Here is a 25,735-nt window from a genome sequence, read left to right as displayed (position 1 = left end):
GTTCTCTAGCCCATTTCATTAAGTGTGGATCACAAAGATTACAGGGTTCCGTTGCAACTCTGGAAGTAGATAAAATGTAACTGACTGCAGTGTTTAAAAGTACCCTGGTTATCATGCCTACCCCTGAACTGGACAAAGAAGGGGAAACTCAATGACTGTTACTAATACTTCTGACCTGTGGTGTGGCTAATAATATGAAATAGTTTTCCAATAGCTTCAATGTGGAATTCTCCCAAATGGTTCCCCCTCTCCCAGAAAGTGAACCCCTGAAGTGCAGCCACATGGAACAGCAGCCTCTGCATGAGGCTGGAAGGGATCATGTCCTGCACCAGGCACTCTGCTCCCACAACCAGCTCCTACCATGTCCAGCTCTCCGCTGACTGCCAGCCTGGAGCATCCCAGCCGCTCCTCCTGGATGCTTTTCCCCGGCTGAAGGCCCCAGGTGAGCCTGGTGCAGGTCTGAGCAAAGCAGCCGGCACACGCCTGCGGCACCTGGAACGAGAGGGAGCGAACGGGACCTAAGGCTGGAGCAGGATGAGAAGGAACATGAATATAATAAGCACGGGTGTTCTGTGCAAATTGCTCCACCTGAGCAGGTGAATTTCCATTTTCCAGACAGCCCTGAGGCCTGGACAGGCTGCCCTGGGGCAGCAGCTCCCCTGAGGCCTGCGGGATAGGCCTGTCAGTGTGTCCCTGCCTGACTCCGGAGACACATTTGTCTGCTCTTTGTTAGAAGCCTCCAGTTATGGAGATTCTGTAATCCTCTGGGGCAAGCTAACCCAGAACTAACCACAATGAGAAAGCTTTCCTAGCAGACAGCTGAACCACTCTTGCACACACACAATACTGCCATTTAATGCTTTTTTTAAAGCGACTTTTAAGTTCCAGAACCAAGATCCAAGGCATATGCACTGTCAGCTAGCAGCTTGTTCATTAATTCACTGAGCTGAGCGGCTGCTTCCTGCTGCAAAACAGAAAGCTGAGCCCTTTGTGGGTTACCGTGAGAAATACATTGTTCAAAACAAATGCAGCCACTTTTCACATCCTTAATACAGAAGTAGTGCCATTGAAATGCCACTGATAACTTAAAAATCAATCCAAAGTAGAAACAGGGCAACATTTTGCTGAAGGTATCATGGAGCAGAAAATGTAACTGAATGGCATTGGTTGTAGTGCAGGAAAATAAACATCAGGATTATTACTTAATCATAAAGGAGCATTTCACTGTCTGTGCAGCCGCCTGTCAGGGGAATCCCCACCAGGTAGGAGCACACAGAGTGACACAGAAATGGACATGGAAGGGCAGCTCAATGAAATTTACTTTGGAAGACGCACAAACAGAAAAATTTTCCCACCACGTAAATCAAACGGTGTTGCAATATCTAGCAGCATACATCCTGTCAGTTTTAAAGGGAATTCTGATGTAATGGAGATATAATTTACTTTGATTTATAATACTGAAAATTTACCTTCATCAAAGATAATGAGAGGACTGTAAATCATACTTGCCCTACTGGTCTGCAACCTACAAATTCTGTATTCTTGTGAATCCTATTCCTATGAATTCTAGGAAGGAATGTACCTCAAGGGAGAACATGCAACTCAATCTTACACTGAAATGTTTCTTTTGCTAAAACAGCTGAGCTGGGAGAGAAGCTTTCACCTAAATAGAGGGAAACTTTTACAGGAATGTGTCAAATAAGCACATTTTCTTAACTTTGTGTTCATAGCATTTCCCAGGCAGTGCCTGTAAATACAAACTCTGCTATACCTCCCACCAAAGCACCCACGCTGCAATTTGGGGTTATTAACTTCATTCGCTGGTTATTTGTGACAAGCCAAACATCCTGTGCAGTGATGGGCTACAAAGCTGAGCTTAGTTTAATGCGTTTGAAGGGAGCTCAGACTCTGAAAGCTTTTGTGCATTTGAGTTCTTGTCACCTAAGAAGGAAAAGCTATTTCCTACCACAATGTGCTGGTTTTGGCTGGGGTAGAGTTAATTTTCTTCAAGGTGGCTAGTATGGGCTATATTTTGGGTTTTTGCTGAACAGTGAAGAAAACTCTAGCCCATTTAAGCCACAACACACATTTAAACATCTACTTCTCACTCAAATGAAAAGCTACAGTTATAGACTGGACAGTAAGACACATGTTTAGAAGACCCCCAGCCCACCCACTCACACTTACATTTCCTGTCCCTTGTGTGCTTGCTGCCAGAGCTTCAAATATGCATGCTTATTCCCCGGCCCCAAAACCTCCACAAAATAATTGATATTTTCCGCAGTCCCAGATGTGGGCCCTGGGCCGGGGCTCTTGCCGCCCTCCCACCCTCAGCAACGGAGCTGGGGAAGGGTCTGGAGCGGCAGCGTGATGAGGGGCGGCTGAGGGAGCTGAGGGGTTCGGCCTGGAGAGAAGGAGGCTCGGGGGCCCGTCTGTCCCTCCACAACTCCTGACAGAGGATGGCCGTGAGGGGACGGGGTCTGCTCCCGGCAGCGAGGGGTAGGATGAGAGGAAAGGCCTCAAGCTGCGCCAGGGGAGGGTCAGGTCGGACATGAGGGGGAATTTCTCCACAGAAGGGTTGCCAGGACATCGGAACGGGTTGCCCTGGGAGGTGATGGAGTCACCGTGCCGGGAGGTGTTTAAGGAAAAACTGAACGTGGCGCTCAGCTCACGGCCACCTTCTAGATGACCCGGTGATGTTGGGTGACGGCTTGGGCTCCACCACCTCAGAGCCGCCTCCCCCCAGGCTGAAGCCGGTACGCCGCGATTCGGGCGCCCGGGCGCGGAGCGGCCCCGCCGTGAGGGAGGGGCCGCCCTGAGGGCGGGGCCGCCCCGCGCACGCGCCGCCCGCGCCCCGCCCTTTCCCCCCCTCACGGCCCCCGGGCGCGTGCGCGGTGCCGCCAGGGGGCGGGGCGGAGGCGGGCGGAGGGGTCCCCGCCGTGCGCGCGCCCCTCCGCGCCCCCCCTCCCGCCGGCCCGGCCCGCGCGGCGCCCCCGGAGCCGGGGCTGCGAAGCAGCGGGAAGGAGGCGGCGGCTGCCCCGGTAAGCGCCGAGCGCCGGCGGGCACAGCCCGGCCCCGACCCCCGCCCGCCCGCCGGGGGGTCTCCCGCGGGCGCGCAGGCTCCGGCAGGGCCTGTGTCCTGCGGCCGCGGGAAGCCCCGGGCTCGGCCCCTCCTCACCGCCTCCCCCCGCGGGGCCGCGCTGTCACCCCCGGCCGTGACACCGCCCCGCGCCCGCCGCGGGTCCCCCGCGCCTCAGGGGCCGCCCGCGGCACCCTCCGCCCGGCCTGCCGCGGCCTCCCCGCCGGCCGTGCCGCGGCGGCCCCGCGGGGCAGGCGGCGGGAGCGGAGCCCCCGGCCCCGGCTGCCGGGGAGGCGCGGGCTGCACGCGTCTGCATCCGCGGCGGAACCGTTCGCTGCGCGCTGCTGGCTGCTGCCTGCGAGAGGGGTGGTGGGTGCGTGGGGAGCTCCCTGAGGAGAAACGCGGAGTGCCCGCGTTCAGCAGCTTTCTAGCTGGGTTTTGGTGTGTTCGGCAGCACCTTTGTCTGGATTCTGCTCTCATGCTTCTCTGGAGCGCGGTTTTTCTGCCTTTTCAGAGCTTAAAGAGCCTCTGAGTTGCAGATTTCTGCTTGCTGTCTGCCATCCTGTGCCTCACTATTTTAGCTTCCAAGTCTGTCATGACCTGGTATTACTAGTGATGTAGGAAGGCAGGTTCCTATGGCTGGGCCAAAACCGGTCACCAGCCTGTTCTGAGAGGTTCTGTACGCTGTGTCTTTAGAGAGAAAAACAATGCAGTGCTGTGCTGATGCTGCCACAGCAGCATCTGTGATCGCATGAAGTGTCTGTCTGTGCTGGGATCTGGAAAACACAGTTCTCTTGTAGCAGAAAATGTGTCATGTAAGTGGTTCTGCTGTGTGAAAAAAGCTCTAAGGGGCTGTGGATTCTGTTGAAGGGCATAGTCTGTGCAAGCTCTGCTCACCCCAAAAGCAAACATAAACCTTCTGGAGTTGCTTCCTGCTTCATTAATAGTGTGGACTTTGGCTGCTGAAAGATGGGCAAATTAAAGCCACTGGCTGCTTTTTACCCTGTGGGTCACAATGTAGTGCTGTAGTAGCTCAGAAGAGAAGCAGTTTCTTCTCTGTCTCCAGCTTAGTTGAGTGTTGTTAGGTAGTTGCTAACAAAAATGAAAAGAGAAGGTCATTGTAAATAGTCCGAGATTAAAACTGAGAAACTGAGACGGGAGTAGTCTCATGTTTCTTGTAACACTGCCACTTCACTTTCAGCTAATGGAAAAACCAGATTCCAGGCTGGTAAGCTAGGTGAAGTAAGGAAAAAAACCCATGATTTCTGAAATGTTTTTGTATGGCTGAAGATACATGTCTTTTTCTTTCTTTTTTTGAATACGATAATTGGAAATAAAACATCTCAGATATTTTTAACATATTTTTCTATTTCTGTCAAATAAAGGGCTGTCTAGATAATGCAGCCCACATTTTCCCAGTTATTTTATCTTTTCAAGCTAATTGTTGACATGTATTTAGTGTGATCATCAGTAAAGATCTGTCTTCTCTCTTTGAGAGGGTGGAGAATTTATTATATGAAAGTCTGATGAAGGTGGAACATCACAGTGGGAAAACCTCTGTGCAGGGATTTCCAGGTGTCATGGACTGTTACCTTCTATTGTGATTTGCAGCTCTGGGGTGTTTTTAATTTCACTTTGTGCTCTAGGCTGGTGTGATCTCTGTGGCCTTCCAGGCATCTACCAAAGGTGTCTTCTGCATCAGGCTGGAGCTAAGGTTTCCCTCAATGGAGAGTGTGTCCATAGCAGCAAATCAAATTTGGGTGTTGGGCTGAAGTCTGGCATGTGCTTGGCCATATCATTGTCAGCATGGGCATTGGCATGGCTTGCTTGGGCCAGCTGGCATTTTCCTGAGCCATACCTGGACATCATTTAAAAGTGGCAAATGCCAGGTCTAAAACTTCTTGAGTTTTAGAAGTTTCTGCCTTTAGCACATGTTGGGATAGATATTTTTATGCTGCAAAGATTTAATTGTGCAAAATAAATCAGATGTACAGTCAACATTTTATGTACTGATAGATGTATACTTAGAAGTATAATTTTGAAGTCAAATTTGTGCCATTTTTGCATTACTATTGGTATGAAAGGAAAATAGATTCTCAGTAGGTGGAGGCTATGGAAACTCCTTAGGAGAGTTTTCACTAATGTAATTCAGAAGCTCTTTTTTGACCTTGTGATGTTGGAGCCTGTCTTGCCAACAAGGATCCAGTCCTAGCAGTGTCTAATGCTATTAATGGGACTGAATCACTCTTGCTCATTGGGAAAACAGCATAAGAAATGTTAGGCTTGTATTTCCTGGCTTAAAAATCACCCTATTTAGTCTTACTTTTCATCTTTATACTGAAAAAGGGAGAAAGAGCAAGTGTTGGAAGCTGATTTATGTACATAATGGTAGCCTTACATGACTAGTTACAAGGAACCTATTACTTATTTCTTTTGAGCTTATTCCAACTGAAATGATCAGAGAAGCCACCATTTGGAGCACTTAGTAGTGCAGCCTGGAAGTAATCACAGGATTCTATCTTTAAACATAAATAATTCATTAGCAGAGTTTTCACACATATGTGCATGGTTTTCTTTGGGAAAGAAGATTTTACTCTCCTACACCTACAAGCCACTACGACTTTTGATCTTCATCAAACATACAACTTTTGATCCTCATCTTCTTGGGGTACTTCAGTTTTGCAAAGAACTGACACTGTGTTGCAAATCAGTGGCAGAACTAGTGGCTTCCCAAATTGCAGGGAAGAATAATACAACGATAAATTCTGAAGTTAGGTGAAAGGGGACTTTTCTATTTTTCTATGAAGCGTTTCAATCCATGAGGTTTCAGTACCAAAAAAAAAAATAAAAAAAAATAGAACAAGTCACTTGTTGCATATTAAATGGTTATAAAGCCACTAAAGCAAAATTTCAGGAGAGCAAAGAACAAGTTTTTACTTCAAAACTTGGTTTAATATTTTTGAAAGATAAATCTTGCATAAATTTTATTTTCCATCACTGTGTGCCAGAATGGAGCCAAGGTGATGACTGGCTGCAACTAATTGTTAGATATGCAGATTTATTCGGGAAAATAAACTGAGCACCCAACATGTAGTATTTAAATAATAGTAAAAAAGAGTTAAGGTAGAGATGAAGTACTCGAGTGATGTATTTCATGACATCAGTCTGAAAGTATTTGTATATTTTGGATGCTAAGAGCATTTCCTTGACTTTGGTCATTTGGCCAGTGTGGGATCCATGCTCTGCACAGGTATTTGCAGTGAGTAGTGACTTTCTGTGGGATCTGCAGAGGTGGGTGGGAAGCATGACCAGGGTGCTGCCGTTCTTACCACTCCCTGAAACTTTGTGTTCTTCTTAATGCATTTCTGTGGCTGTTCTTCATTAAAAGCACACAGTGGTTTTGGCAGATGGAGCCTTCTTGAAGCTTCGGCTGCAGAATTTCCTCACTGTGTGAGGGTTGGTGCTGGAGAGTATTCCAGTGTTGAAATACTTCAGTGTATTTCACTGCTAGAGTGTTGGCTGTCCCTGTATGGAGGTCTTAAGTGACATGGGCAAGTTTATAAAAATGATCTGCTAAAGCTTGACTTTCTCTGTTTAGCCTTAGAATTTTAATTTTATTTTTTTTTTGCTAGGGTTTTTAATTTTTTTTTTTTTTCTTTTTACTGAGTTGCCAGATTATACTGAACTAAAATTTTGTTTTATTTAGCCAAGTAAATGACATTGGAGGGTTGATAATGGGTGTGCATTTAAAGTAGCATTTGCTGTGTGGTGTCTTTTCAGACAATGGTCTTGCCTGTTTCAATTTGCTCTTCCCTAGCAAGTGAGCAGCACTTTAAATGGTTAATAGCAAATATTTCCTTCAAGTCCCTGAAGGAATATAGGCTTTTTTGGAAGAGAAAAGGAAAAATAAAGCTACTTTTGTAGACATGATTCCTTCCACAAATCCTAGTAACTGTGTACACTTGAAGTTTTAGTTTTGTTTTTATTTCTTTCTGTGACAACAAAAGAGAACCTTCTTTCAGTGACAGAATAATGCAAAGCTACTTTGTATCTGCACTTGCTTACATGAGATGGACAATTAATGTCTCTTTTGGAAATTATGAACTTCTTAAATACATTGTTGGTAGTTGTCATCAAATTATTCTTGATTTGATGGGATTTGTAGATATGACATGCACCCTTGAATGTGGCAATATCATTGGATTGAACTATACTGAGGTCATCAAGAATTAACGTGTTAAAATGAAAATTTTGTGACATAAACTTTTCCCCCATTACTGTTGCTGTTCTTTCTAGTTTTATACAAAACTACAGGAGAAGGTTTCCTCAACCTGCAGCATGGGTGTGCTTGTGAATTTGGAAAAGTTTAAAGGTGCCATCATGCTGTTCTCCAAAGGTTTTGATAATTCACTGGGATAGATATTACAGTAAACAATGTAAATTCTGTTTGTGAAAACTCTGGAAAAATATTAAAGGGTATAGATCCAAGTGTGCAGATAAAATTTCAGTCTACTTTGTTTCATATTCAGAACTACATTTGCTGTGTTAAAAACATGAAATCATACAAATTCTTGTTACAAAAACTTTTTGACAGTTTCCTGAAAATCTTTATGATATACACACCTGTAAAAAGTAAATAGTGTCTATCTACAGAAGAAAATTAAATCTATCAGTTATGGACACTAGTGTTGTAATATAAAGGATATTTGAAAGAAAAGAAAAAGACTTCAGTATAGCCTTTTTTAACAGAAAGACTGCATTTTTCTGGAGGAAAAACTATTCTGAGGCCTTCAGTCACATATCAAAGGCTTGCCAGGAAATGTGGAGATCCAGGAGCTTTTCAAAGAAACACCTTAAAAGTGTTTTACAGTGGAAAGTGCACTTGGCATTCCATGAGGATATCAGCACATCAGCAGCTACATCAGCTAGGGATGCTGTGACAGGCTTTTAGTGCTTTCCCAGGCTTTGTCCCATGTAGAATCCTGCATTGCTCCAGCAACCAAACTGTCCCAGGGAACAGCAGCTCCATAAACTGGCTGGTGATTCACCCTTTTCTGTAAGGCTTGGAATAAAATTTGGAAGAGAAATAGTCTTCCCCAGTCTTTTCCCTGGGGAAGTAAAAAATTACCAGTAGATGGGAACCTCTCCATCCTGTTGCAAGGACGTTTCTTCCATATGACTCAAATTTATGTCCTTGAGCTTCCATGCCGGGGCCAGCAACTGCTCCTCCCTTAGTGATACCAGAGTAGTTAAGAAGGATTTGCATTTGGCTCTGTCTCTGCTCTGTCTGCCAAGCCTGAAGCCTTTAAACTATGTAAAGAGTGTGCTGTTGACAGGTCTTGAAGGTGAGGAAAGATGTGGTCCACTGCACAGGATTGAAATCTGTAGATGGCCAGGCTTCAGACTCCTCAGTGCCCTGTTTTGTGAGGTGGTGATAGTGTAAAAATACCACGGCTCATCTGTGCCCAGGATGAGCATGGCTTGGAGAGTGCTGGTGGTTTGGTGGGGGGCAGTAAGAGGTTCATTTAAAGCAGGGCTGTTGCTGAGGAGCCAATAGCCTGAAACTGAATTAAAACAAATTTGGGGCTACACCATCTGTGAAAGGATGAGACTTCCTTCTTGTTCCCAGTCCCGCTGCTTCCTTTGCATAGTATCTAGCAATTACAAGGTGAGTCAGATCAGTCCTGATCTGTCTGAAAGACCAACTCATCAAAAATGAGCTGTGATCTCTAGAATGGAGAGAAGGGAGAGAACTGAGGAAGGGGTGGGACTGACTCTTTAGGTGGCAAGGTACAATTAAGTTATTTTCCTGACTTAATTAAGCAATCCCCAGCAGGCACTTCCCTCCCCCAGCCTTAGTACAATTGTCTGGTGCATGAGCTATTCCCATTCAGGCCATTTGCTTGGTGCATCTGAGACCAGGATGGTCCTTCTGGGCTTGGGAATCCCAGAGCTGTAAGCACCTGGGGCCTGGGAAGGTCCTCAGGTGATGCATCTCTTTATTGCTTCTTCTGTTCTCTGGGACTTTTTTGTTGCAATGCCTTCAAGAATGTTGTCAGACCAGGTTGGTGGTGAAGTGGACATGGCGAGCACCCAGTCACCTCCCAGTTCCAGATGTCCAGGCAATAGAAAGTCCTCAAGCTGAGAAATCTCATGCTGAGATTAAGCTGAGAGTCCTTAATCAGCTGCTGGTAAGAACAGATCTATCATCATACCCATCCTGGTATCGGGACTTGGAGTGTTTGGGTTTTGCATGAACTGGAGATCTGGTGGAGTGTTTTGGGTGAGCATGAGACCAAGTCAAAGTTAATCACTTCTCTTACAGGTTTTACCTGTAGCACATGTGGGCTGGGAGCCACTGGTCTGCTTCCTGAAATGGCTCTTGGCATGTCCTTTCTCTGTCCCCTTCCTGTGATGTCCCTTCCTGGCTGTTGCCTGCCTTATTCCTCCCTGGGAATTTGATGCAGCAGAAGCCTTTGCTGCAGTTGTTGATACCTGAGTTCAGTTGACAACATTTAAAATGGACCAAAGAGAGGCAGTCACCAATGATCATCTGCTTGAGGCAGCACTTCTGGGAACAGCTGTGCTGGAGAGAGAGCATTGCAGTGAAATGTTGGATGCTGAGCCAGTCAGTTTGAAAGGGAAGGAAGCTGTAGTGTTGGTCCTACACCTTTTGTTGTGCTGTTCTACCAACACCCCTGGTTTTAAAATTAACAGGACTGGTTTTGAGAGTACTGCCAGGCAGTGCCAGGGGAATTTCCATGTGTGTCTTTGTCAGTAGGACTCATGGCTGTAGGAATCACAACACTGTAAGCATTCTACCAGTGGACTTTGTTGTGTGAAGAATACAGTATATGCTTAAGGTTATGGGACACTAAATACACCTTTGTAACTGGCAGGTTGTTGATTTTTGGAGTAACGCTTGCTTTAGAGCATGCTTGGAGTAACAGGTAAGAGCACTTCCAATTAATAGAGTTAACTGATCAGGTATCACGTTTTATATTACTGGGGTTTATGCTTAAAGCTGACCAGTTGTTTGGCTGGGAAAATGTGTGTTAATTTTTTTATTTTCCTGGAAAACAAGTGTCAATGTAGGAGTTAGCTCTGTTTTATCAGAATACTAACCCAAGGGTTTTCCGGGGAAGGTTGACTTGTCTGCTGTTTGTTCAAGCATGTAAAATCTGACATAGAAGTGTAATAGCTACGCAGGAAACAGGTATATGCTGCCTCATCTCTTAGTGTATGGTTTAACATTTGGATGCACCTGTGAAATATACCAAAAGGAGTGAAAAATGACAATGTAACCAAATTATGTATCTTCAACACCAAGGAAACAAACCCTACTTAATAGTAATGTGGATGATATTTTGATCTGGACTGGGAGCAGCTGTAGTTAATGGGTACGTTAAGGGTACTGAGCTGATATAGAATGTTTTGTAATCAGCTCAACGATGGATACCAATAAGGTATGGATATCCCTGGTCTGTTTTTCTAAGATATAATTTTAAAAAGTCGTCTGAAGCTGCAGTCAGTGTAGAAGCTCATGCTGAGACCAAGTTATGGACAGTGTTGCCCTTCCCTGTTGAACAGTTTCTCCATGCTAGTTGATGAACAGTTATTTTTTTCTTTCCTTGGCAGTGGTTTGAAATAGCAGTTGTTTGAAATAGGAGCTTGAAAACAAGGCTACATAATTAAATTTTGTTATGAAAAGGCCTTTAGAGCACAGTTTGTGAGTTCAGGAGTTCTGTAAATATTCCTGTCACTTGTCTGGAATGTTAAGTATTGCAACAGTTACACATCGCTTGCAGCAGCTACAGCTCTGAAGTTTTCTCCAAAGAAGGAGTAGAGAAATTGAGGTGTGCAACAGCCAATTCTTGCCCAAAGCTCTGGTCTTTCCTCCCTTCTCTTTGAAAGAGAAGTAGCAATAGCAAATGCAGCTTGAAAACAGCGGATGGATAGCACAACTTAAATGCAGAATTCCTTTTTTATAATTCCACAGCTTGTAATGGAAAAATGTAAAGGCTCTTCAGAATTTTTAAGACAGAAAGTAATAGAAAGGTCTTTTCTCGAAATGACTCCGTGCAGCCCTGGGTACTCCATCTGTATTGAACTGCAATGCACAGTTGTTTATTTTCCTTGCAGCACAGGAGCATAAGCAGACACTGCCCACACTGGCACAGGGCTCAGCCCACCTGGAGCTCCTTCCCACCTGCAGCTGTGGGCAGATGCCTTAGGAGAAAACCAAACCCAGAGTCTTCCCTCCTACCCTGACTGCTCTCCCACCTTGAAGTTAGTTTTGGCTCAGAGGAGTTAGGAAAGTCTCCCATGTCCTCACACAATATACATTAAAAATACAGCTCACTTTTTAAATTTAGAACCTGGCTCAAAATTAATTTGCTGGTCTTTAGTTTTAGTACTGGAAGAGATGATTAACAGCCACTCCTAGTCTGCCTTCTCTGTGCCTCTCCAAATTTGATAGGCTTTTGTCATGTTCTCTGTGAGATGTCTTATGGGAGTTATTATATACCTTTGTACTTAGTTTTACCCCTTGCTTGATCATTTTAAGGTCTGTAAAAAAAATATTTTTTTTTTTTGAGGTTGAGAAAAAAACTGCACATAACAATTAAACTGTGGGTAGATGGGCAAAAAATTGATTTGTTGAGTGGGATATTTGTGTTTTATGGTTCATTATCTTTTTCTTTTTTTTAATAATTTCTGGAATTGCTTTGCTTTTTTTTTCTTTTCCTTGTTCCAAACACTGTACTGATAGTTAAATGAAGCTGTGAATCAGAATGCTGTAGTCTTGCTGAGCAGTATTGATACACTGAGAGCACATTTATGTTTGAAGCTGAGGTTGCTTTCTCTGGAGAGATAGATGTGTTTGTGTTTACCTCTGTTTAATTTTGTTTGCTGTTTTTATTGTCCAGTTAATCTCAGAAGGGTCTTTGTGCTTCCATGGACTCTCTGTTATCCTTGGTGTCTTAAATTACCTGCTAGCCTCGGCAAACTTTCGAGTCACTAAAACTGATGTCTTGGTCTTAAGCAATAAAAGAAATGCACTATTTGCTGTGGGCTGCTGGAATCCAGTGGTTTATATATCATGTTTTTGGAATTATTGAGTAAGAGACATTGTTGTAGAGTGCTTGTGCAGCTTGCAGGCTGAAAGTTAAAAGTGTAGAGAGCTGTGTTTCTTTCTAGATAGCATATTTCATATTCCAGATATGAAGTTTTTTGGTGTCTGTGCTGTGTCTGTGCAGAGACTTGGGAAAGTTCTGTATCTGTGTTTTACAGGGGCTTGATGAGGCTGTATTTTATAATCTCTTTGCTTTTCTGCCTTTTGGGACTGTAAAAGTGACCTGAAAACGTCATTCCCTAATTATTTGGGCAAAGTTGTCAGCCTAAATATATCAAAACCAAAGAATTTGCGCAAATAGAGAGGGAAAGTGTCCTGACTATTGCTCTTAGATGTGAGTGATTTCTTCTGTAACTTGGGTATTTGATTTTCCAAAAGTGATCAGTATCCTCAGATTTCAAGGATTGCTTGCTTCTATTTTTTTAATGTCTTAAAAGATAATTCTAAGATTATTTATAATTTTATTAATAATTCACAATTTTTACTAGGTAGAACTGTGTAATGCCTCTCAATACTTTTGTTGCTTAACCCTCTATGGTCTTCCAGGCACAAGAAACTATATTCTGTACTCTTGTAACTACTACTCTTTACTTTTGTGACAGCAATAGTAGCATAAACAAGCATATTAAATAATGGATGAGATGAAAATAATCACAGTAAGGAATCATCCCCTCCCTGCCCTGCTTCAGTGCTCAGGGTTCTGAAGAGTAATGCTGAAAGCATTGCATGTTGGTTGGCTGGATGTATCATATCAGTTTACAGTCAGGAGCAGAGCCATGCTATTGGGCAAAACAGTTTTAAATTATTATTTATGCAGTTGTGTTTGCAGCTGGTATAAAGCACAGGACTGGTTTCACATGCTTCCACCAGAGCAGGGAGAGCACTCCTGAACAAGTTCTCCTGTTTCCTGGACTATGTGTGCTGTGGAAAGAGAGACGGCTGGGAAAGGATACAGGTTAGAGGGAATAGTTACAGTTCAGTTTAGGAATGCAGTCTTTCATCTGATATTTTGGTGTTGCTTTGGCTTTTCTCCATTTTGATTAATTGATACTGTTTGTGCTATCATTAATCAAATGTTTCCAGTAACGTCTTGTGCATGTTGATATTTTCTTTAGTAGTGGCTTTTTTCCTTCTTTTTTTTTTTTTGTTTGAGGAGGAGGAAGTGTGCATAAAGGGAAAGGAAGTCTTCAGTAATTCTTTCTTTCTCCCTAGGGCAAAATATAAAATACAGTTTTATATACAGTACTTTCTTTTTAAAACAATAGTGAAATAATATTTTAGTTCTCGTTTGAATTGTTAAGACTGTATGTAACTCTTCAGAAAGCTTCCTTTGGTTAGAGAGTGTTTTAGTTCTTATTTCAAAATTATTGTTAAATTTTCTTGTTGGGCAGAGACAAGAGTATTGTTTATTCTTAGTATTGTTTCTTCCTTAGGAATGTGGTTGTGTTCTTTAGGAGCGCAAATGTAGTTTTTATTTGCTGTACCTGCCTTTTGAGAAACCGGGTGAAGCAGAGCTTTTTCTACTTCCAGTCACACAATATTGATGCCTTCTGTTTTCAGTGCTGAAACTCCATCTTCCTTTTCCTTCCTGGAGAAGGCAGGAGGGGAGAAATTGGCACAGAGAGCCCATAAATTCACTTTGGGAGTCTTAGTAAGCAGCTTCTTTTAGAACCTGTAATGATAATTGATGTTTTGTTCGTATTTGGTGTGACTCATTTGTATATCTTTCTCAGTTTTTAAACTCTAATGATGTGAACTTCTTTCATTAGGAAAGTAACTACTTAGGTTTACTTTATCTGGAATTAAAACAGGAACAGTGGTCTCTAAGCCTTCTTGTCCTCTATGTATGTTTAAAGTTTCTGGAAATGTGGTTCTACCTTTGAGTTGCAGTGAATCAAAAATACTGGTCATGAGTGTCAAATTATTGGATATTTTAAAGTAATGCTCTGATGAAACATGAGGATTATACGTAGCTGACATTGTTGAGTTTTGCTTGCATCCATCACTGCTTTGCAGTTGCTATTCTTGAAGCAAACACTGTGGCATGTTTTCAGGAACACTTCTCATGGATGAGAAACATTTGTGTTCACAGAGTCTTGTCACTGCTGACCCCCTGAGATATCTTGATGCCAGTATAAATGGTTTGTTCTGTAAAAGGTAACATCTCTTTGAGGCCCTCCATCCAGTGGGTTATGTTATTGTCTTACTTGCTGTAATAAACAGATCCAGCTGTGTTTACTGTGCATGCAAAGCTCGTGTGTGCTGTGCCTGGCTTTGCAAGGTGTGTCAGGGCTGATGAATGTGCTCTGCAGACGTGAAAAATGTGCCTTGCAAGCAGCCAGTGCTGGGTGTCTCCATGCCAGCCAGAGCCACTGCTTTATCTACATTGCCAGGCAAGGCTGTCAGGCTTTGCCCAAATGTATCACGGTCAGATCAGTGCCAGTGCATAACCCTCCTCAGAGCACTGCCTTCTCTGTGAGCTGTCAAAAAGGGATGATCTCACTGACTGGATTTATCACAGGTGTGTAGTTTTTCTTTGGGATAATTTTTAAAATGCAGTCAGCTTCACTACAAACTGCACTCTTAAAATTCATTTGGTTATTCCTCAAGTGTGCTATGGGCAATTTATTTATGTCTGTAAAACATAAAAAAATACCTCTCAATAGTAAAGATGCCAGTTTTACTAAAGAACTCTATCCTCTTTAGTATTTTTCAGTTTTAGTTTTCAGTTGAATAAGATTAAAAGCACAAGTAAGTGTTTGACTCATAAACATGAAAAAGGCAAGAAATAGAAGTGTGGTAACTTAGATGGCAACCAGTGTTATCATCTGCTTCTGGAATCTAGTAGGCAGTTGTACCATTTGATATTATAGCAAACATATTATCTTCATGGGGCTTTTCTGGTTTGGGTTTTGGTTTTCTAAGGAGTCTCTTATTTCAAATTATCTCTCAGTTATTTAGTCTTCTGTGAAAGTGCCCTATTACTTGTAGCTATATGGCAGGACTGGTGCATTTTTGACATAGTGGTGATGAAACTGCAACAGCAAACAAAGTTTTCTGTGTCTGTTCATGGAAGCTTTCAGAGCTAAAGGGAATCTGGAAACTATAAACAAATATTTTCAGTGTCTTAAGATGAAGCTTCCTGTTGCTTCTGTTAACAGTACTTGGGGATCTGAGGAAGCAAAACTCCTGCAATTTTACTGACTTTGATCAAAGTCAGAATTGAAGTATACTTGTGTGCAGCTGAAGGAAGGAGTGTGTGTAAGGGTATGGTGTTGATTTTGTTATCTAAAATTATTTAGTACTTCTGACCACTGTGTTGTTATGTCAAATGTGTCATGCACACAGTCATAAGTCTGCTTTTTATGCCTTTGAAATGCTTCAGTTTTTAAGAGATGGTAATTACTGGACGTGTTTCATGTTTCCAATTAGCTGTGAGATATTTGGCTCAGATAAACCTGATCACTTGCCTCCACCTGAAATCCCTAAGACTGAAAGTGGAGTGGAGATGTCCTTTTAATCTTCCATCCCATGACATCTGACTCAGGGGTGATGAAGAAAACAGCTGCCAGCTCTCACTCTTGCAGGAGGAGAAGATCCTGCTGTGTCTAGTCTTTCTGGTAGCCCATGCTTCAAGTAATAGCTGTTCTGTGGCTGTTCTCCTGTTAGTCTGTGTTCCTTGGAATCAGCTGCTGTAGTTGTGATACCTGCAGCTTTCTGCTGTGGCTGCTCCTGGTTTGGATAAAGCCAGCTTTGTTTTCTGGGCTTTCTTCTGTGCTTGTGGGTGGCATGGCAGTGCTGGCAGTTGTCTGCTGTCAGAGACAGCAGGCTGGGCCAGGCTGCAGGAGTGTCCTCACTGCGGGCCGTGGAACCCGGTGAGCTGCTTCTGGTTCCTTCCTGCAGATAATCCTCATAATCACGCGACTTGTGTTAAATTTTGTGAAGTTCCATGTGTTTGTTATTGTGATTTTTAATAATTGGGTTGAGGGAATCTGTATTTTTCAACATCTTTGGATTATTTTGTGCAGTAAGTTTTTCTCTATGACTGCTGTTTTACTGAGCTAGTGGTAATGTTTTCTCAGATCCAATCTTGTTTGTAGTTAAACCAATGCCTGAATACTCCCACAGTGTTTTCCTTCCCACAGTCAGAAATAAAGGACATTGCTCCCTAATAAGCCTTTCTTTTGCTGGCTAACAAGTGAACTCAGCACCATGGGTCACATATAAAATATTCTCAGTTCAATGCCATTTGTGGAATGAGAACTTAAAAACAAAAAGTATAATTTGGAGTGGAGCTGTAGGAAGTGCTTAGTCCTTAGCAAAAACCTCTTTTAAAAAAAGGCAAAAACCATTGGTCAGTCACATGCATTTTGAGAACTTAAAACCAGAAAATATAATTTGGAGTGGAGCTGTAGGAAGTGCTTAGTCCTTAGCAAAAACCTCTTTTAAAAAAAGGCAAAAACCATTGGTCAGTCACATGCATTTTGTTTGGCTCTAATTTGTAGTCTTTGCTACTCTTCTGGATTTCTGGTCTTAAATAGAACATTATAAAAAAAGACATTGCTTTTCATCTGTATTTCATATTTAAAGTCTCTTTCTTTCTGCTTGTAGATTTGTTTGTAAATGCATCATAAACAGACAGCCCAGAATGAAGAAAGCAAGCAGGAGTGTTGGCTCAGTGCCCAAAGTGCCTGGAGTAAATAAAGCTCAAACAAGTGAAAAAGCCAAGCCAGAAAACGGCTCCTCAGTGTCTGCAGTAACAAAACTCTCCAAAACCGGGACATCAGCATCTCTTTTGAAGGTAATAACCAGTAGAACGTTCTGATTGTTTGTAATTTTTGCAATAAAGCTTTAAAAAGGGTAGAATTTCCAGGCTTGTCTTTAGTGCAGCTTCGACTAGAGGTTGCATGGGTAGCTGGAGGGAATCTGGGTAGTTACAGAGCACTGGGCAGGGTGACAGGATCTTGTGTGTCACTCATGCTGTACTTTCATACTGCAGCATGAGATGGAGAGCAGTGTGCTGGGCAGGACTTGGCTGTTGTGCAAAAGGAGCAGAGTGGAAGTTGTGTTCTGACGAATGTTATTTGTTTGGTGTTATGCTTGAATGGTGCCAGTGACTAATAGGATTTGATGAGAGTTATTTACTTATTCTGAAAAAAGAACTAATGAAGTAGCTAACATGAGAGCTTTTTTGTATCAGTGATCTGTGTTGGGTCAGTGCAGCTGAGTTCTTCTGGCTGGTTTGGCCTTTGCTTTGTGTTGAAGTACTGCTTGAGCTGAATTTTCACAAGTTGATTCTTGCTCCCAGAACAAGTTCAAAGGTAGAGGTTTTCTCTTACAGTAGGAAAACAGGGCAGTATATGGAGTAGCATATGGCTTCCAACAAACCACCAGACACACTGAGGGGTGCTGCTGTGGAGTTTTCACCTGGGAGCAGCCCCATCTGGGTTGGGTGGATGGAATGAGCCTGCCTGGTCTGCCTCCTTTTCCTGGCATGGAGACATTGCTGGATCCAGCTCCTTTTGCTCTCTGCAGCCCCGTGTGCAGTGCTGTGCTGCTGCTGCCCTGGAACAAATGAATAGAGCAAGAACAGGATGTCCAGCAGGGAGCTGAACCACTGTCACTGACACACAGGAAGCCACAAAGGCCATTTAAGTGACTGGCAAATAAAGATCCAAAATTAAAGAAGTATAAGAGTTGAGGTTTCTCTGTAATAGCTCTGCAGGGTCTCTGAAGTCAAAAGGTGTGTTCCCTTTCTCTTCCTTTTCTTTTATGGAAGAATGGTTAATATTTTAGCTGATGAACTTGCAAGCCAGGTTTCAGGGAGGTTTTCTCCCAGTGCCCCTCCTTTCTTCCATCACCCAATTCATCTTGCAGTTTTCTTAGCTTTAAATAGTCTTTTGATGCTTGTTGACACTACATACTTTGTATTTCTAGAAACGTCTCAAAGCAACTAAAATCCTTTGTAGTTTACTTATCAAGTTTCTTATGTCATGCCTCTCAGGGAGATAAAGGAGGATGATGTAACACTGAACAGATTTGACCCAGTATGCTTTCACAAGTTTACTTATATTAGTAACACTTCTGGCTATGTTTTGGTGTGGGATTAGAATTCATGACAGTTTATCAGTTTGAGGCACAATGAAAATTTTCTCTTGATTACTAAGGCTTATCTCAGATTTATATTCAACCAGGCTTACTCATACAGTTGGATGTCTTTTACTTGCTACGGTGCTGTTGTGCCAACTGTGTGATGAGAGTGATGAATCTTCTTTGAGTGTTCTGTACTTTATATATATATATATATATATATATATATATATACACACACTTATATAACAAAGTTAGTTGTTTGTGGGGCTTTTTGTTTACTGGTATGGACAAATCACAATTTCTGGCCTGAAAGAAGTATCAATAGAAGTTGCATTTAAAAAAAGATTGTTTAATATAATTTTATATTTGATGTTGTTGATGAAACATTTGGCACATTGTTTTCCTCAGAGGTTGTAGGATATTCTCTTAGAATTGAACTGATGTGTGTTCTGAATTTCTCTTAATAGTCTTTGACAAAAGAAAAAAGCTGGCATTAAATAACTTGATTGCAATGCTCACTAATTTATTCAGTCCTTTGAGTTGGATATTGAGTGAAAGTCCCCTATTAAAGAGTAGAAATACAACAATCTTGGTTCAGTCAGTCATAATGTTGCAAAATGAACAATTATTTTGTATTTATAGCATCCTCTTCATGCTATAACTATAGGCCAGCAATCAGCTTTGAGTGGGTTTCTTTAACTGCAGTATTCCATACGTTTGTCCTTTCTTGTGAAGTTTTCAAAACGTGTGGACAGTGAGCACAGAAAGAAACCGTGGGACTCACCCTTCAGCAGAGCTGAGCCTGTCCCAGGCTCTGTTTTCCAATGCCCTTTGTCAGTTCCTTCTCTGTAGTTTTTGTCTCCCACTTCGCCCAGCACTTGTGCAAATGTTCAGCACCCACACACCCCACACACATTATTACTACAGAAATTTAACTGCCAGCCACTTTTAATTTGTCAAAAACATACTCTACAAATAATGTATTCTTATTTTTAAGATGATTATTTTTTGACTTCTTCAGCTAATGAGCTTGTGATCCTGCTAACGCTCTCAGCTGTAATTAGACAGCAGCTGTACTTCAGACGAATTGCAAAATCCAGTGTCCCTGAAAAGCCAGGACTTGGAGACCAATATTTGAATATTAAAAATTAGAGTGTGTTTTCAGTATTCATGTGTCTAGGCTTCTATTCTGTTTGCAAAATGCAGTAACTTAATTACAGATTGTTGTGAAGTTTGATGTTTGAAAAACTCAAATACAGCAACAAAAACCATCAAAGAAAATCTTAGGTAGGAATAATTATATATATATAAAGGGATTTGAATGAGATGCAGTAAATAGGATATACCTGTTGAGAAACTAAGATGAAATGAATTGTGTAGGTCATTATTCAAGTTTCGTTGCACTGAAAGAAAGTGGTGAAAAGAAAACAGAATATGAATTGTATAATTATAAAGTGGTTATTAATACAAAAAAATAAAAATAGGTCTGGATAAGCCTTTCTAATTATGCAATTATCTGATTTTTCATATTTTAATATAGGAGTTTCAATGCTAAGCAGGATGGCACAGCTCTTAGTAAATGGGGAAAAGTCGTTTGATAAATATACACCATTGCTTCTGCTTCAATTAAAAAGATACACTACAAAAATACTTTGATTTTAAAAGTTCTGAACGGTTGCCATTATGGAATATTAAGACGAGAGCTGCTGGTTTGTAATTTTTCCAAAGCTTTGCTAGATAGTTTTCTTTGCCAAGAGTATAATGTTACAGCTTTGAGAAACTGTTTACTAATTGGCTGCAGAGGAGGCAGTGCCTTCCAACCTAGACCAGAAATAGTTTATGGGTAAGTCAGAAGAAGAATGGCTGTCTTAAATTCCTTTGTTCAGCAAGGACTGCAGATGACTAATGTCTGAACGTGTGTATTTTACTTAGCGTTTTTTTTTTCCCTTCAAGCTGAGTCACATCTTGACCTATTTGGCTTGATAACATGTATTTGTACTCTTAAGTGTCTAAAAGCTTAATCTAATTTCCCCAGTCTTTCAGCAGGGTAAAGATGCTGACAGCTCATAGTCTGTTTGAACTGTCATGTTTGCAGGTGGGTGGGCAGATCCAGCAGCAAAGCAGAAAATCACTGTTCTGTGCCTTATTGTAATACCTTGATTTGGGCAGTAGTTGCACAGGGTTGTTTCTCTCCCCCTGTGCCCTCATGCCCACAAAATGAGTTTGTTAGATACAAAATCTAATCAGATCACAGGTAAACCAGGATTGTTGTACACTAGTAGTTTTGCCCAGCCTGTCCTCCCCACATGAGTTGGGTGGGCTTTATGGCTTTTGTGGCTCTCTGATATTTCTGCTTTCCTATTTATATTTCCATTGCCTCTCCCTGTTTGCGTGGCTGTGTGCCATGGCAGATCAAGGAGCTGGTCTGACTCCTGGGAGGAAGGAGCCCTTGGAAAAGCCTTGTTTGCACAGCAAACAACAATGGCATTTCCACAGCAGAAAAGCTTTAGATGCACATCAGACTAGATCCTTGGAGTGATGTTTTCTTCCAGCCTTTTATAAACCTTCTCAGAAAGCTACACCATTTCTGACATGATTCAATACAAGCGTTCTTGTCCTAGAGAATTTTACCCTTACAAATAAATGTTCCTATCTGTAAATTTTCTATATTTCTCTCAACTGCATGCAGAGCAAATATGTTCTCCTCCCAAAGCTCCCTTTTGTTTTGTAGCTGCTCTTTATAAATGGCACAGATCCCATCCATGCTCTTTCCACAGTGCTGTGATCAGTGTTCTTAGCTGTTCTGGAATTTGCATTTGCAAAAAGAGACTGTAGAGAATAGAGTGACATGCAACTATTGTTTTAATTAAGCAGGTGCACTTTTATTCTAAATGTATAAAATTGTAATGTTTGCAATATAGTGTTTAACATGGATGTGTGTGGGAGCTGGAAGTTACAAACTTGCAGACATGATGGAAAGCAACTGGTTAACTCGTAAGCACTACCTTTTAGCTGGGATGTTGGAGGAGAGTTCAAATGTGTTATCCAGCTGAATAATACAGTTGCTCAAGGAATGGTGCTAGCACAGCTGTTTCCTTTTAATTTCTCTCATATAATGGGAAAAATGTTGAGCACATTTGGATTTTCACCATTTGAAAAATTGTTTTTTAAAGAGTATAAAGTCTGCCAATTGATGCTTAAGAGCTTAGTATTTCTATATTTTGCTTTATTCTGAAAGATATATTCTCTGTTTGGGAGACTGGTTGTTGAGAATCCTGTGCTTGCTGCCTTGTCACATTCCAGGCAGCTTTTGTGGCTAACAGTAGTTTCAGGAGCAATAATATGAGGTTAGACAGAAAGTCCATCAAACAAATACCACATCTCTTAAAATTCCCTAGAAAAGAGCTTGAAAGCAAGGCAAGGATATATGGTGAGAGTGGCTTTTCCTCTGCCTCTGTCCTAGTTTCTAGTGATCTGTAGCTTAGTATTTTGAGCTAGAGATTGTATTTTGCTAGTGTTGGATTGAATTTTGTTCTTCTTTGATTTGAGCTTTTTGTTGTGAATTTGTCTACCAGAAAATATTTGATCATATTCAATTGAAGGATATTGTACTAACTTCCTGGTATTTGGTGGTTTAATAGTCTAAGAATTGCCTTCATTTTTATTCATAAGCAAACTTCCAGTCAAAATTGAGGCATTTTACACTATAATGTTTTACTGTGCTTTGCTTGTTTGGGTTTTTTTTTAATTTTTCTCCTTGGTACTGACAGATTAAGAATTTTTGAGGGGAGAGAGAAGACTCAGTTTAAAGGCTCACTCATATGTAAGGAGTTAAAGTTCCATTTCAGTTTACTGACTCTGCACAGTGCAGCGCACTTGCACTTCTCAGCATTCTTGCACAGACACATGACTTGTCAAATATGGACTTTTTAAACTGAAGGAATCTTTAACAGTAGAAATGTTGGCTATGTAGGCTTCTGGGCCAGCTGCCTTAAAGCTGCTTCTTCCCTTTCTTTCAGACTAAGAGTAATGATGACCTCTTAGCAGGGATGGCTGGTGGCAGCAGCGTGACAATGACCAATGGTGTCAAGGCCAAGAAGAACTCTTGTGTATCAACAGCATCTTCAGCTCCAGGGACAACCATGAACAGTCTGGAAAACAAACCCAAAACCATTGCAGGTAAATGGATATATTGAGTCTTAAAGGTGGAAGTTGAGGGGCTTTTTATTTTCATTTAATGTATTGAGGATCCAAGTTGTCTGTTGAAGTAACACCATGATCAAATCATGCACCTTCTAGACTCTTTTCCTGTTTTAATAATGTAATTGCTTTTTTGGAGGGTGTTCCTCTTAGTTTTTTCAGTACTGACTTTGCAACTATTATATAACATGAAATAATATAATTTAGAGAATCATAGATTTTTCTAAAATTGTTTGTTTAAAAAACCCATGACTAAAGCACTAAATCTCTAAGATGAGTTGTTACAACCAACATTTTGGACGTTTTGTATCACTTTATAAAAATAAAGAGGGCTTTCAGAAACTGTTCAGAAAAGTGAAATCATTTAGTGTGTTATTGATATGGCTTGAATTAGGTCTTGCATTGCGTTGCTGTGTTTTGGATTCAGTAATGCTTGCAAAGCTGTAAAGTATCTGGAAGTAAAGGAATAATAATTATCTATCTATTTCTATGCAATGAGATGAAAATACAGAAAACAGAAAATGCTGGATGTTGGGTTAATGCTTACTTCCAATATTTTCTATGAAATGTATTTAGCAGTGATTCAGAAAATCAACCACTGTGTTGCTGATACAAAGCACACAGCCTGCTGTGACAGATACGGTATTTTAATTCATCTTCCTAACTTTCAAAAAACATACAGGTACAAGTTCCACAGCTAAGCGTAGCACTTCATCTGGAAATAAGGAGTCAAGCTCTTCTAGAGAGAGGATCCGGGATCGTTCTCGCTTGAGCCAGAGCAAGAAGCTGCCCCTGGCAGGGCAGGGGCCCAGTGACACGGTGCTGGCAAAGCGCTCCCGCAGCCGCACCAACCCCGAATCCGATATCCGCATGAGCAAGTCCAAGTCAGACAACCAGATCAGTGACAGAGCTGCACTGGAAGCAAAGGTGAATGATCTTCTGACGTTAGCAAAAACTAAAGATGTGGAGATCTTGCATCTGAGAAATGAATTAAGGGACATGCGTGCTCAGCTGGGACTCAACGAAGATAATCTTGAGGGGGATGAAAAATCTGAAGAGAAAGAAGCCATTGTTGTCCATCAGCCAACTGATGTAGAGTCCACACTGCTCCAGTTACAGGAACAAAACACTGCCATCAGAGAAGAGCTCAACCAGCTGAAGAATGAGAATCGAATGTTAAAAGACAGACTAAATGCTTTAGGCTTTTCTTTGGAACAAAGGCTGGACAACTCTGAAAAGCTCTTTGGCTATCAGTCTTTGAGTCCAGAGATTACAGCTGGCAACCACAGCGATGGTGGAGGCACTCTGACATCTTCAGTGGAAGGTTCTGCTCCTGGATCCATGGAAGACTTGTTAAGTCAGGATGAAAACACTCTCATGGACAACCAACACAGTAATTCCATGGATAATTTAGACAGTGAGTGCAGTGAAGTTTATCAGCCACTGACATCAAGTGATGATGCCTTAGATGCTCCGTCATCTTCAGAATCTGAAGGAGTACCAAGTATAGAAAGGTCTAGGAAGGGAAGCAGTGGCAATGCAAGTGAAGTGTCCGTGGCTTGTCTGACAGAACGGATACATCAGATGGAAGAGAATCAACACAGTACAGCTGAAGAGCTCCAAGCCACGCTTCAAGAGCTTGCAGATCTGCAACAAATAACACAAGAGCTGAACAGCGAGAATGAAAGACTTGGAGAGGAGAAAGTAATCCTGATGGAGTCTTTGTGCCAGCAAAGTGACAAGCTGGAACACTTCAGCCGTCAGATCGAGTATTTCCGATCCCTTTTGGATGAGCACCATATTTCCTATGTAATTGATGAAGACATGAAGAGTGGGCGCTACATGGAGCTGGAGCAGCGCTACATGGAGCTGGCGGAGAACGCTCGCTTCGAGCGGGAGCAGCTGCTCGGGGTTCAGCAGCACTTGAGCAACACTTTGAAGATGGCAGAACAGGACAACAAAGAGGCCCAAGAAATGATAGGGGCATTAAAAGAAAGGAATCACCACATGGAACGGATCATTGAGTCAGAGCAGAAAAGCAAAACAGCTCTGGCATCTACCTTAGAGGAGTACAAAGCCACAGTAGCCAGTGACCAGATAGAGATGAACAGGCTGAAAGCTCAGCTAGAGCATGAAAAGCAGAGAGTGGCCGAGTTGTATTCTATACACAACTCTGGAGATAAATCAGATATACAAGACCTGCTGGAGAGTGTCAGGATGGATAAGGAGAAAGCAGAGACCTTGGCCAGTGGTCTGCAGGAGGAGCTGGCACACACCCGCAACGATGCCAATCGATTGCAAGATGCCCTTGCTAAGGTAGTGCTTAAAATACTATTGCATTCTAACACCCTATGTACACAATGGCCTGTTGGCCTCTGTATTTCTTTCAGAAGTAAAAGATTAATTATGAGCTTAATTGGATTGCAGTAGTGTTAGGACTGATTACTTTCTCGTGACTTTTGTTAGGAAAATGATGTCAGCATTTGAAAAAATATATGGATACATTGAGCTACAGGGTGACTGTTGTGTTACTTTTTAAAAATATTTAAATTCCACAACTTATTTCAGTGTCCAAACTTAAACAGCATTTAAGATAGTGTACTAATATAGTGCTTAAATTGCACACCTTCTGCAATGTGCTGATTAGGTTTTGGATCAAAATGTTTATTTCCAGTTCTGTTTTGACCCAAATATTTCTAATTTATGCAGTAGCTATGTCTAGTAAAAGTATTTACCATAATTTAATATAAAAGCAAGAATCACACAATTTATTAAATAACTTACATATGCATTTAAAAGTGTATCTTCCTGAAGAGAGAATTTATGCCAAATTTAATGTGTAAACTATATATTAGCTGCAAAACAACATGTTAGTCATGGTCACAAGCCTGTTGGAATCAACCTTAATTTGGGGTGAAAAATATACTAAAATAATTTTAATAATTAAAGTTGGAGAGTGCTATTAAAATAAAAATCACTGAAACAGATGACTTAAAAGCAGGATATTTTGTCTATTAAATTTGGTGCCTACCAGCATTCCCCACCCTAAGCCACAACCTGTTTTCTGTTGTTTTTCTGACACCCTATTTTTGCTGTTGGGTTAATGTTCCTGTGCCTCTGATCCCAGCCTGTTACTTATGTTACAGTTTGTTGAAGCAGCATAAAAAAGCCTCTTCCTCTGCTCCTGAAAGGGAGAAGTCAGCCACTTCTTCCCTTCCCTGTTTTGTTTT

The 25,735-nt window shown here is 41.7% G+C and overlaps 1 protein-coding gene across 2 annotated transcripts in view; it reads left to right on the top strand.

The window, feature by feature from the left end:
* The first annotated feature begins 2,912 nt into the window (after positions 1-2,912).
* Positions 2,913-25,735, top strand: part of SPECC1L (sperm antigen with calponin homology and coiled-coil domains 1 like) — a 57,940-nt gene continuing 35,117 nt past the window's right edge. Inside the window, exons 1-4 of one of the 2 annotated variants that reach the window (XM_021549942.3) lie at positions 2,913-3,041; positions 16,824-17,013; positions 22,325-22,484; positions 23,188-24,821. In XM_021549942.3, the coding sequence (XP_021405617.2) occupies positions 16,861-17,013; positions 22,325-22,484; positions 23,188-24,821 (1,947 nt within the window). In that variant the 5' untranslated portion in view covers positions 2,913-3,041; positions 16,824-16,860. Of the gene's footprint in view, positions 3,042-13,029; positions 13,168-16,823; positions 17,014-22,324; positions 22,485-23,187; positions 24,822-25,735 lie in introns of those variants that run through there. The other variant, XM_085592624.1, reaches the window with a different exon arrangement.

The sequence above is a fragment of the Lonchura striata genome, chromosome 15 (genome assembly GCF_050655825.1).
Source record: "Lonchura striata isolate lonStrDom1 chromosome 15, ASM5065582v1, whole genome shotgun sequence".
In the NCBI taxonomy this organism is placed as follows: domain Eukaryota; kingdom Metazoa; phylum Chordata; class Aves; order Passeriformes; family Estrildidae; genus Lonchura; species Lonchura striata.
The sequence above is the reverse complement of the archived record's forward strand: the minus strand, read 5'-3'. Positions and strand labels throughout refer to the sequence as shown.